At 36.2% G+C, this 13,515-nt stretch overlaps 1 protein-coding gene across 1 annotated transcript; it reads right to left on the bottom strand.

The window, feature by feature from the left end:
- Positions 1-829: 829 nt before the first annotated feature.
- Positions 830-13,293, bottom strand: LOC307163505 (uncharacterized protein). The gene is made up of 4 exons (XM_079879557.1): positions 13,252-13,293; positions 12,667-12,746; positions 3,801-4,119; positions 830-3,163 (listed from the first exon to the last, which is right to left on the bottom strand). The coding sequence occupies exons 3-4, from the start codon at positions 3,856-3,858 to the stop codon at positions 2,139-2,141; spliced, it is 1,083 nt and encodes a 360-aa protein (XP_079735683.1). The 5' UTR covers positions 3,859-4,119; positions 12,667-12,746; positions 13,252-13,293; the 3' UTR covers positions 830-2,138.
- Positions 13,294-13,515: the final 222 nt, after the last annotated feature.

Genomic DNA, 13,515 nt, shown 5'->3' on the forward strand with positions numbered 1-13,515 from the left:
GTGGTGGCGTCATCGGTCAACAGTAGATGATCAAAGAAGCGCCAAATACTGTTCATAACGACAAAACATCTATAAACATCAACAAAACTTTACTCTTTCTGCTGGTTGTGTAAAGATGTGGTGAGATGGACACAGTAATCATGTCAGTTTTTGTAAAAACTTTGTTGTTTAAAGTTCATAGTAATTGTTCTGACTTCATGAAGCCTCATGGTGTGAATGAAACATCAAACTGACTAGAACAAACTCTATGAAATGTATATATAATACTGGATATCAAGGGTGAAACTGTTAATAGGGGTGTGCCGGTTTCAGAATTGGTGATGACGGTTATGGAGTGAGTCAAATGTGACGGTTCGTAACATAACCGCCGCCGCGGGTTCGTCTGTTATAGGACAACTTAGTTTGAATAAACGAGCAGACACTGATTAGCTACTTGAAAAAATAATAATATTTGTGTAGTGTTCAATGTTATCGATAGAGATACGCGGACGGGGTATTATTTCATCCGCAACCGCACTCATCATCCGCACCAACGTTTTTTGACCAAATTTCAAAGACGCACCCGCCTGTGTGATTGTTTTGCGGTCTATGGACGATGCCATGCTCTGCTGATGTGAGCCGCAAGAAAGCCCTTGTCTGTTCTAGAAAGGATGCAGAAAAGATATTTAATGCTAATGTAGCCTATGAGGCTTAGGCCTACGGTGAGTTTCATTCATTTATGATGAGATGCACTCTAGTTCACAATGCAATGCAAGTGAACGTGGCGCACCGGCGCCGGTTATTATATTGTCTGCTGTATTTGCTTTTTATTTATTAAATACATGCAATTGGTTGATGAAACATTTATTAAAATTAAGATACAATTTGTACAAAACGAAATACGCTTTAAAGAAAAGATTTTAACAATGCAATGCAAGTGAACGCGGCGCGTTTGCGCCTCAATGTCACGGTTAATATATTGTCTGCTATATTTGCTTTTTATTTTTTAAATACATGCAATTGGTTGATGAAACATTTATTAAAATTAAGATACAATTTGTACAAAACGAAATTCACTTGAAAGGAAGGCTTTCTACAAAGAAAAACTTAATGAAGTGGTAAAAATCATGTCTGACGATTTACAAAACAAAACTTGCGTTGGTAGGCTACTTGGCAAAAAATCAAATACAGTTGGAAATGACGTAGACCATTAATGAAACAGACTGTTAACAATTGTTTTTAATTAGTATTTAAACATTCTCTATGATAAAAAAAAATTTGTAAAAAATATTTTAATAACACGGTTTTGGCGGTTATAGAGATCTAATGACGGTGTTCAACTATAACCGTCGGTCTCACGGTTATATACTAACCGTCACACCCCTACCTGTTAATAATGTAGACAGACAGCAATCTCATTCAATGTCAGTCATGTGTGGGTGAAATATAATTTATTAGGCATTTTAAAGCTCTATTGAGAAAATTAAAACATGGAAAGCGCAATAAGCAAACAATGCTTCATGGCTTTCAGAAATAAAATTATTCTTGATTCAAACAGAATCAGCAGAAAATAAAAATGAACAATACAATTTTGATAAAATGAGTAAAGAGTTTAATCAATAATTACATAAAGCAAATACAAACATTAAATAAAAGTGAAAGTGAATGAAACAGATCTCTCTCTTTACTGAATTATAAGAGCCAAAGCATCTCAAGAGAAGAAGAGAAGAAAAGTGTCCAATTTCAAAGATACATGCAAGTTTATCTTGTATTTCCATGGAAGAGTAGAAGTGGAAGATAAACTAGATGTTCTGATGAAAAACAATGAAAAATGAACAATGAAGAACGAGTTAAACATTTATATCAGATTCATGTCTCTCTTAAAAGTGTTATGGACTCTTCTTCAGCTCCTGAACTTTGCCTTCAAAATGTTTTTCCAATGTGAATTTTTTTGGCCCTCTTTCAGTTAATCTTCTGTAGTAAAGGACTTCTGCACTGAAACACACACCGCCATGTCTTTTCTGCTGTAATATTACTAATGAATCTTCTCTTTTGTGTGAATCTTCAGGTGTTTCTTCAGGACTGACGCCCAATGAAACTGTTTACCGCACTGATCACAGTTAAAAGGTCTTTCTTCAGAGTGAGAAGCAGAAGTGATTTCAGAGCGAAAGCCTGAGCCGCTTCTTCCCAGTGTGAACTCTCATGTGAAGCTTAAGAGATGATTTGTGTCTGAAACTAGTTCTGCAGTGAACACACATATGTGGCTTTTCTCCAGTGTGGATCCTCTCATGTGATTTCAGATTTGATAAATCAATAAATCTCTTGTCACAGTGTGAACACTTGTAAGGTTTTTCTCCAGTGTGAATTCTCTGGTGCTGTTTTAACTTGCTCTGTGTAATAAAAGTCTTCTCACACTCAAAGCACATGTACTCTCTCACACCAGTGTGTATTTTCTCATGTCTTTGTAAATTTTGCAGCACTGAAAAACTCTTCCCACACACAGAACATGAATGCGGCTTCTCCTTCGTATGAACTCTCAGATGTGTCTTCAGGTGTGATCCACTATGAAATGTTTTTCCACATTGATCACATGTGAACGGCTTCTCTCCGGTGTGGATCATCATGTGAACATCAAGATTTTGTTTAGTTGTGAAACTGTTTCCACACTGAACACACATATGTGGCTTTTCTCCAGTGTGGATCGTCTTGTGTTCGGTCAGATGTGATTTTTGAACGAAACTCTTCCCGCATTGATCACATGTGAACGGCCTCTCTCCAGTGTGAACTCTCATGTGAACATCAAGGTTTGATGATTGTGCGAAACTCTTCCCGCATTGATCACACTTAAACGGCTTCTCTCCAGTGTGAACTCTCATGTGAACATCAAGGTTTGATGATTGTGCGAAACTCTTCCCGCATTGATCACACTTAAACGGCTTCTCTCCAGTGTGAACTCTCATGTGAATCTCAAGATTTTGTTTGGTTGTGCAACACTTTCCACACTGAGTGCAGGTGAAAGATTTCTTGGCTCTTCTTTTCTTTAAAAATGTATTTTTAGTCTTTGAGCGACTCAAAGGTTTTTCTCCAGGTTTGACATGATGTTCCTCCTTCACTTCACTCAGTTCTTCACTCTCCTCCTTCACTTCACTCAGTTCTTCACTCTCCTCCTTCACTTCCATCGGGTCTGACATGAAAGAAAAAGGTTTAATTTAATTTTCAGCACATCAATAATTCAAAGACAGAAATATGAAAGTGAGCCGTGATGTAATAGCACAAAGTACTAGTAGACAATTGCTATAAAATATTATGATAATTCTGGTGTTTTCATTAATTAATTGCATAAATAAGGTACATTATTCATATTATTTTTCAAGACATTATAGACACAAATTACATTTCTGAAGTGAGAAATATTAAATATATTTGATTAATGACACAATTACTTAATGTATTAACATTTATACAATAGTGCCTAGTGGTGTGCAAATAAAATTATCTCTCAGTATTTGTTAGGATTTTTTAACAAGGTAAAACAATTGTCCCAACGTCTGAATCCAATGGTGTGGTAGAAGGTTTTCTGCATGCTCTGTCTTATCGGTGCACAAAGTAATTTAATTACAATTCTGTTAGCCAAATAATAATCTAAAATATATACACTGTATTTAAACACAATGTTGTAAACTATATTAGAAGATGTCTGACATTTTGCTAAAAAAGTAGCAAAAAAAGTTTAACTGCACATCTAAATGTGATGAAGTGCTTGAATGTTTCTAACATGAATGTTCTCCAGCATCATGAATGAATGAAGAATAAACACCAACCTCTTTGTTCTTCAGGATCTTCAGTGTGTTTCATTCTGCAGGGTTCTGGATCACTCATGTTCTCACTGTCCTCTTTAATAAACTCAGTCTTTGCAGATTTCAGCTCTTCCTGATGCTCTGATGCTCGTCTTCACTTGTAGCTGATGGGAATTTACAGCATTTATTGGAGAACTGCTGTGGGAGGAGCTTCACTGATGATGTAATTGTTGTGGGAGGAGCTTCACCTATGATGTGATTGCTGTGGGAGGAGCTTCACTGATTATGTAACTGATGTGGGAGGAGCTTCACTGATGATGTAATTGTTGTGGGAGGAGCTGATCTGCCAAAATCAAAAATATATCAGTTTAGAGACCTGCACGGGTTCGGGTACCCGCGGGTACCCAACGGGTGACCCGCAAATTTTGCTCAAACGGGTGAGAAATATCCAACTCGGATACGGGTGCGGGTCGGACACGGAGGGGAAACGGGTCTAAACACGGGTTTAAAACAATCACGTGCAAACGTAAAAATATAAACGCATATTTTTAGGAACACATCTACCTGTATTTCAAGTTGATAAGATAATTTAAAATCCACATCAGTTTATTTGTGCCCACGCCCTCTCAGGAGTCTGTCTCTATACCTACTTTCACTTTTAAAAAAAACGTCATAACCTCGAGCGCGATCTGCTTGCAGTCGGCGAGATGGATGCTGAAGAGTTGAAGAAAAGAATAGCTAGGAGATTGTAAAGTTGTCGACAATACGTTATCAAAAATCAAGTCCAGTGTGTGGGAGAAATTTTGAGATATCTGAAGAAAGCAATATTGTGAAAGGCTTTGCTGCATGCATTTTCGTGTTGGATTGCCGCAAATGTGGAACTTCATCGAGGAAGCACGCAGATAACTGTGGTAATAACCAGTGTTGGGGGTAACGAGTTACAAAGTAACGGGTTACAGTAATGATATTACTTTTTTGGGTAACAAAATAAAGTAACGCATTACACTAAAAATATCGGTAACTACACTACTTTACTAGACTATAGGAACGCGCTTTCCTGCGTTACCCAAGCCGTGTTTGCCTGCGTGTAAATCTCTGATCTGTTTAAGTGGTGCGTGCATGCCTGTGTATGTGTGTGTGTGCTTCCCTGGGCACCGTTGCCATAGAGATCGATTTGAGTGACGTAGCTGCTGGTGCGAAGGGGAGCGGGAAATGGAGACGGAGACAGGGGGTTTCGGCCAGTGGCGATATTCACATTACTTTCAGTTTATTGCTCGAAAGGACAAAAATATTCGCGTGAAATGCACTCTATGCCCAGGTGACAAGTATCTTTCAACTGCTTAGGGCTGTTGCGGTGAAGGATTTTCCCTTGCGGTAATTTTGAGTGGCTCAATAGCGCGATATGCGGTTTTACCGCATTTATTAATTTATTAATCTTATAAAATAATATTTATTTATTTGTTGCTATATTAAGTGTCACAATGTGGTCAGCATGCACAAAAACGAGTACATTTTCAGTAACCAATAAACCGAAACTAAACAGCGTCTCTCCGCATTGAAAGCCTGTCACGCGCGCAGTTGTTACGGCAACGGACTGTCTTTGAGTGAGTCATTAAACCATTCATTCAACAACACGTTCAAAAACGTGTTCATTAAAAGATAGTAATGAAACAAGGTAAATTATTTTTAACTTTGATCTCCACTTTTCAAGGCTCCGCTGACCAGCAATGCGTGACTCACTGAGTTTTGTTTCCCGCGACCGCGAGTTCCTCGCGCTGTGGATGCTGACCAGCGCTGTCGGCTGTCGCTGATGCCATTCATGGTAAATAACCTTTATTTTAAACGTTAAAAGGATGACAGGAAAAATATTTAACTTTCCTTGGACAGGGCAACCTTTTCACGAATATGACTTGACCTCAAAGACAGACGCAGGTAATCGCACGCGCTCAGTCGATCTCTCTCATTCACTGTCTGTTTAGGCTTAAGTGCAAATCCACGAAGCCTCCGTACAAATCACTATGATAAAACCATGATCGCCACGTCTTATCATTATTAACTTATTTAACATTCCATACACATGCACGAAGTTCAAAACAAGAAGGGTAGCCTTATGAAAAAAGAAAACACGCGAATATCGCGGTTGCTGCGGTAACTTGAATTCCTCTGCGGTTGGCTTGTCAGTAGCGCGGTACTGCGATATTGCAGTTATCGCGACAGCCCTACAACTGCTGCCAACTCAAGTACTGGCCATCGGGACTGCCGGGAGATTCCCAGTGGGCTGACGTGCCTTTTGGGCCGACATCTCATACTTTTTTTCTTTTTCTGTTTTTTGTCTTAACGGACCATAAAACTTGTACATCGGCGGCCCATTCGTTTTGCTTAATTGGCGGTGCTGGGTTAAGTGCGTGCCGGTGTAATGTAGGCTATTAGTTAAATGTCCCGTTCTTCGTGATCCCATGTTTCAAACTTTAGTTAGTGTGTAATGTTGTAGTTAGAGTATAAATAATATCTGTAAAATTATAAAGCTCAAAGTTCAATGCCAAGCGAGATATTTTATTTAACAGAAGTCGCCTACAGTGAACGGCTTGTTTGGACTACATCCCTCTACTTCCTTTTTTAATGACGTCACTAGAACCGTTTTTTTGACTAACCTCCGCCCACAGGAATACACAAAACATTGATAATAATCATAAATGTTTCTTGAGCATCAAATCATCATATTAGAATGATTTCTGAAGGGTCATGTGACACTGACGACTGGAGTAATGATGCTGACAATTCAGCTTTGATCATAGGAATAAATCACAGTTTAAAATATATAAAAATAGAAAACAGTCATTTTCACAATATTACTGTTTGTTTTTTTTAATTGTTTTTTATCAAATAAATGCAGCCTTGGTGAGCAGAAGATACTTCTTTTAAAAACATTAAAAAATCTTACTTTTGAACGGTAGTGTATGTTCTTTAATGTTTGATTATAATTTGACTGTCTTCACAGCTGTTCAGCAATTGACCTTTTCATTTTATATGACTTAATTCCTGAATTCCTAATTGGTGCGTTTCACCATCAGTGTGCAATGCGCGTGACGTGTACGTTCGTTAATAAATAAACTGCAAGTGTCTTGCGGAAGAACATTGTGCTACTGTGCTACACGGAGCTACTTCTCTCCGTTAATGTCTATGGCGAGTCATGCAGGCACTGGGCAACTCCGCAGCCGAGCCAACCCCGGGATAAAATAGTCAGAATATAAACACTTATTATAGGCGTACCAAAAACACGGTTTGGAAAATGGATTCATTATGTACTCGTTCATTTTGAACATGAGTTACAGACTGCAGCAGCTGCTGATACAACGGCGTTCTGTTGCGCATTCGTGAATTTAACTGAGTAGTACAAATGCGACAACATAAAATTTTAACTTGCACATTCTCAAAAAATGCTCGCATATGCTACCATTTTGGTCGCAGTCTGGAACCCTGAAAGGTGATCAATACATTTGTTTTTCTTATGCTTCTGCCCTGAGTCAGATATAATAGTATTCGTCTTTGATAATATTCTCATAGATTTCACTGAATCCAGTTAATAATCAACACAAATATTCTACAATATGCAGAAATAAAGAAAAAAAATAATATCTTAATGTAAATTCTTCCAAATAAAAAATAAGAAAAACAGTTAAACTCAGAAATAAACGTACATATAGTAATCATCAATTACCCTCAGTCTGCTGACACCAATGAAATGAGCTTTAAGGGGCAATATTTACCACCTTAAATTGATTTCCAGGGGCATTTTCACCTATATATGGACATTGTTTCTAAACGTATTTAGAGGTATGCATCACCTTTTATGTCAAATTCTAACATTCAAATTAAATTATATTAGAATAACACAGTATCAATGTCAAATTAAATCATTAAATTAAAATCCATCCTTGCAGTGCAGAGGTGACACAGAAGCGGCATCAAAACTGGCATTAGCCTACTATATTTACACTTCATTTACAATTGCATAAATAAAGCTATTCAATATTTAAATATGAAATGATTTATAATTTTAACGTTTTAATTAAAGGACACTTTAAATATGAAACTAAAACCACCAGTAGGTCGGCAAGTCACTGTCTTAATAAGCGAGTTGTTGGAGTCATTTATTCAACCGATTTGTTCAAACGGCTGATTCATTCAGAAAAACAAGTGATTGTTCATTGAATCATTAAAATGATTGGCTCAAAACGTGGGTTTCAGTAAAAAAAAAAAAAAAAAACACTGCCGTCTGTTGGACCACGGCTTCATTATGAAATTCTCGTTGGCGATATAAAGTGAAAATTGACAATATTGTGTCCACAAAGTAACTCACAATGTTAACTTTATTGTTAATTTAAGTGTTGTATAAAATAAATAGCACATTTGCAGTTGTGCAAAGGAAAACGGCACTCTTGCTCATGTGATATTCTAATATAACAACATAATATGATATAAATATAAGACAAAAACTCATTTGGGGACATCTATAACTGCACTGACACATCACGCAGTGAAAGCAAGCATGAGAGACAAACGCGATGTCAGATCGCACTCGCAGTGCCTCGTACATAGTTAAAACAATGATTACAATATCATCATAGTTCATAGACAATATCGCACACTCCTAAGCACATAAAGAATGAACTTACATTTGAACTGACATTTACTCGTTTTCTTCTCTCCTCTCGCGTGCAGGAGACAGACGTAGGCTAATATGCTGCCGTAAGTGACGCGAATTGTCACGTGAACAAGCAAATCCGCCAAGATAGAATTAACAAATAATACGTAGGCCTACCTTTCATAAGTAAAAATAAGACATTTAAAAAAAAAAATTATAAATTTAAGACTTTTTATGGCCTTAAATTTAAACAATCAAATTTTAAGACTTAAGACAGGATCCGCGGGAACCATGTATAAACATAAACATAAACATAAACATAATCACACAAAAATCAATAAAACATAACTTATTTTTATTCGAGTTGCTCTCTTTCTGCTGGTTGTGTAAAGCTGTGTGTGGTGAGATGGAGACCATTTCAGTTTGAGTAATCATTTCAGTTTATTTTGTAAAAACTGCGTTGTTTAAAGTTCATAGTATTTTATATCATAGTATATACCACAGCGTAGGCTATACCTATATATATTGTGCTACTGGCACAAAAGCATCATTAAAAAGACCTGAAACAGTCTAGCAAATACATGCCCAAGTTGTCCTGCACACTCTTTTAGAATAACACCCTTTAGGCCGTCTGTAGCCTTATTTGGTTTAATCCTGCGGAGCACTTTGATAACCTCCTCTACCTCTATTCTCATCGGTTCAGATTCTGTCAGAGTAACATTATGCTCAATACCTGCATTATTGTCAAAACGTGAATAAAAAGCATTTAAATTATTGACAAAGTTATGGGGGTGATCATCAAACAGTTGTTTAATACTCTCCATGCGTCTCTGATATTATCTACTAGTTAAAATGAGTACCCTATTCACCTGTAGTGTCTCGCCTTAATTTCCTATATATATATATATATATATATATATATACAGTACCAGTCAAAAGTTTGGAAACACTACTATTTTTAATGCTTTTGCAAGAAGTCTCTTATGCTCATCAAGCCTGCAGTTAAAAACAAAAAAACAAACAAAAAAAACAGTAATATTATGAAATATTATTACAATTTAAAATAATGGTTCTCTTTTTTAATATACTTTAAAATGTAATTTATTTTTGTGATGCAAAGCTGAATTTTCATCAGCAAGTACTCCAGTCTTTGGTGTCTTATGATCCTTCAGAAATCATTCTAATATGATGATTTGATACTCAGTTATTATCAATGATGGAAACAGTTGTGCTGTTTAATACATTTTTTTGGAATACTTTTTTCAGGATTCATTGATGAGTAAAACGTTAACAGCATTTATTCATAAAAACAGCATTTATTCAAAATAAAAACATTTCTAACAATATAAATCGTTACCATCACCTTTTATCAATTTAACGCATCCTTGTTGAATTAAAGTACTAATTTCTTTAAAAAAAAAAAAAGTTATTGTTCCCAAACTTTTGAACGGTAGTGTATATTGTTACAAAAGATTTCTATTTTAAATAAATACAGTTCTTTTTAACTTTTTATTCATCAAATAATCCTGAAAAAAGTATCTCAGGTTATAAAAAATATTAAGCAGCACAACTGTTTCCATCATTGATAATAACTGAGTATCAAATTATCATATTAGAATGATTTCTGAAGGATCATAAGACACCAAAGACTGGAGTACTTGCTGATGAAAATTCAGCTTTGCATCACAAAAATAAATTACATTTTAAAGTATATTAAAAAAGAGAACCATTTTTTTAAATTGTAATAATATTTCATAATATTACTGTTTTTTTTTTTTTTTTTTTTTTTTTAACTGCAGGCTTGATGAGCATAAGAGACTTCTTGCAAAAGCATTAAAAATAGTAGTGTTTCCAAACTTTTGACTGGTACTGTATATATATATATATATATATATATATATATATATATATATATATATATATATATATATATATATATATATATAAGCTATATTGATAAATGTCCAACATTTTGGTAACATGCCTGCAAAAAAGTTTAACTTTATATAAATGTAAAATAAAACAGCTATAATATTTAATTTGACCTGATTTTGACATAAATTATGAGAGTTTATCAAACTTCCCTTTACTGACCATTTGTTGAAAACGAAAAATTTAATAATAATAAAAATAAAAACTATAACCATTTTTAAAAAAAAGTGATGAAGTGCTTTAAAGGAGAACTCCAGTCAATTTTAACATTGAGCTCATTTTTTTGGTACATTTGGAGTGCTGTCAATACAGAGAACAACGACAAAAATCGGTGTTGCCTACACCGAGTTATTCTATTTTTAAAATTTGCACCCTGTTGACTTCAATGGGGCAAGTACTAAACCTGCTTTTAGCCTCTTAACATCCTTGATGTGTCATTACAAGTGCACAGAAAATGTGAGTGATTCCTTCTGAGTGAACACGAGTGAGTCTGACTGCAGTAGATGTGAAAGAAATGTATAAAAATGATGTTATTTAAAGGGACACTATGCAAGTCTGAGTGTTTTTTTCTCTACGAGCTCCCCCTAGTGTCTGGTAGTATAATGCTTTCAAACACTCTGTCGAAAAAACGAACTGTTGTCCCTCCCCCCTTGCCACGAGCAACCCAGCTGATCAGCTGTCAACCTAGCTGAGCAGAGGAACCGGCTATTTCAAAACCAGTTATGTCTACCGAGGTAAGTGAAGCAATACTTTCTTTCCAACTGATGGCGATTTTTTTATTTATTGTGTTGTCATGCATACTAGTATTTTTTACCGGGAACAAACGATATGAACGAGGCGAACTACTGCTTTCGTGTTTGTTTGTTTGTTTGTTTTTGGGAGAATGGGCATGAGCATAAAAAAAAAATATATATCGGAGGCTAATATTTGTCTAAAGTTATATTAGCAAGGTCTATAAGTTCATCTGGTAGAATGATGGTTTACCTTTGCTTGTCTAAGAAAACATCAGAACGTTTTTTCTAGCTCGATCATGATATGTGCAACATTTTGCGCGTCTGATATTGCCTACTATCAGACGCGTTGACTTAGTGACATAAAATAAAAGTGTAAGTTACACAAATAAAACCGACAGAGGAACGGCCAAACAACTACAGAAATCAAACGTGTTTGCTATGACAATGCTAACATCAAAGTTATAGTATCTAGCGTACTAGTAAGCCCCTAACAGACAGCGATCATAATAAAAACCTTTACAGACAATAGCAAACATCCTGAGGTCACAATTACTTGAAATTTAAATATTAAACACAGTTTATTCCAAAGATACTTAACTTACAAGTGCAACAGCAGGATCAGCATCCGTTTTGCAGGCTTCTGTTTCTCTCAGTTCTCACCATTCTGAAAAAGCCGGTCCGATATATTTACTCGAGTCTGACTTCTTGTTCGGTCAGTCTCCCGTTTCCTCTTTCGTTGGTCCTCCGACAATGATTTCCTAGCTTTCTGCTTCTTTTTTACAGGCTCAGCCTCAGCCATAACTCAATCTATCGTTGCCCTTTGCTTATAGCTAGCCCGCCGGTGCTTGAATAGGGGCGTGTACGTGTGCAGTGCCGTCAAGCAATTCGTTACATCGCGAGACCTGATATCACGCGATACTTCCTGACACCGACCCGCGTCCCAAAGTTGCAAGTGAGTTTTTTCCGCTCTCGGGCACCAGGGGGGTGCGAAACCACCACCATTCAACCCGAAATAAGTAATATAACCATTCCACTGACTCCGAAGCTGTTCAGTTAAGGTTAAAAAGTTACCTAGAGCACCTTTAAGCCAGCGCAAATACCTTTGTTTACATTCTGTTTTTCGGCGTGATCATAGGTATTAAACCTATGCGTGTGAACTCTGCAATTGACTACTTTGGACTTCAACCGAAAAACAGGATGTAAACAAAGGTATTTGCGCTGGCTTAAATAACATCATTTTTATACATTTCTTTCACATCTACTGCAGTCAGACTCACTCATGTTCACTCAGAAGGAATCACTCACATTTTCTGTGCACTTGTAATGACACATCAAGGATGTTAAGAGGCTAAAAGCAGGTTTAGTACTTGCCCCATTGAAGTCAACAGGGTGCAAATTTTAAAAATAGAATAACTCGGTGTAGGCAACACCGATTTTTGTCGTTGTTCTCTGTATTGACAGCACTCCAAATGTACAAAAAAATGAGCTCAATGTTAAAATTGACCGGAGTTCTCCTTTAAGAATGTTTCTAACATGAATGTTCTTCAGCATCATGAATGAATGAAGAATAAACACCAACCTCTTCGTTCTTCAGGATCTTCAGTGTGTTTCATTCTGCAGGGTTCTGGATCACTCATGTTCTCACATACTCTTTAATATCTGCAAAAAAAAAAAAATGAATGTCAACAAAGAAATATAAAGGTAGGCTAATTAAAATGGCAAAAGCAAAACTTGAGATCGTTTCCCATCAATTCCCCTCATAGATTCAGTAACAGTTCTCACTCCAAACATCGAGACAATCACACAAACGAACACAAAATCGCTCAGGTCTGAATGAACTCAACATATTCTCCTCATGCTCGCTGCTGCTGCACTAACTTAAATGTTTATTTCAGAAGGAAGACGCCAGAAAAGATTAGTTACTAAAATGTTTTGACAATCACAATACACTTATTTGCAAGATAATTTTTTTTTAGAGTTAAAAATTTCAGTTAAATATAAAGGAAAAACAGCGCTGGAAAATCATGCAAAAAATGTCAGTAGGAAGACGCCAGAAAAGACGCACAAGTATCGCTGTGATCGATGAAAATAATACAGAAATGAGTCTGTCGCTTAATCAAACAGTATTAAGTGTGTTTGGTGGTTGTGTGAATATGAGAAATACCGCGAACTGCTCTCCTCACCTTCTTCTCCTTCTTCTTCTTCTGATATTTACGGTAGACTAGACGCTACAATGGCGTATTGCTGCCCTCCTCAGTTCATTTGAAGAATTATTAGATTTAACAGAATATATATTTAGTCCAGTTCGGTGCAAAAAATTTGAGAACAAGTTTGTTCTCATAGTCCTTAGTACAAAGTAATGATTTTAATAAATAACTTCAGCTTCCGACAGCTCTGAGTACATGAGATTTCTTTCTGTACGATGACA

Source organism: Squalius cephalus (genome assembly GCF_949319135.1).
Source record: "Squalius cephalus genome assembly, chromosome: 1".
NCBI classification, from domain to species: Eukaryota; Metazoa; Chordata; class Actinopteri; order Cypriniformes; family Leuciscidae; genus Squalius; species Squalius cephalus.

Excerpts from the sequence above, each read along its gene's own strand:
- LOC307163505 (XM_079879557.1), bottom strand. The coding sequence starts at position 3,858 with ATGAGTGATCCAGAACCCTGCAGAATGAAACACACTGAAGATCCTGAA. Across the intron at positions 3,164-3,800 it reads AGATCCTGAAGAACAAAGAG|ACCCGATGGAAGTGAAGGAG; the intron begins GTTGGTGTTTAT and ends CTTTCATGTCAG.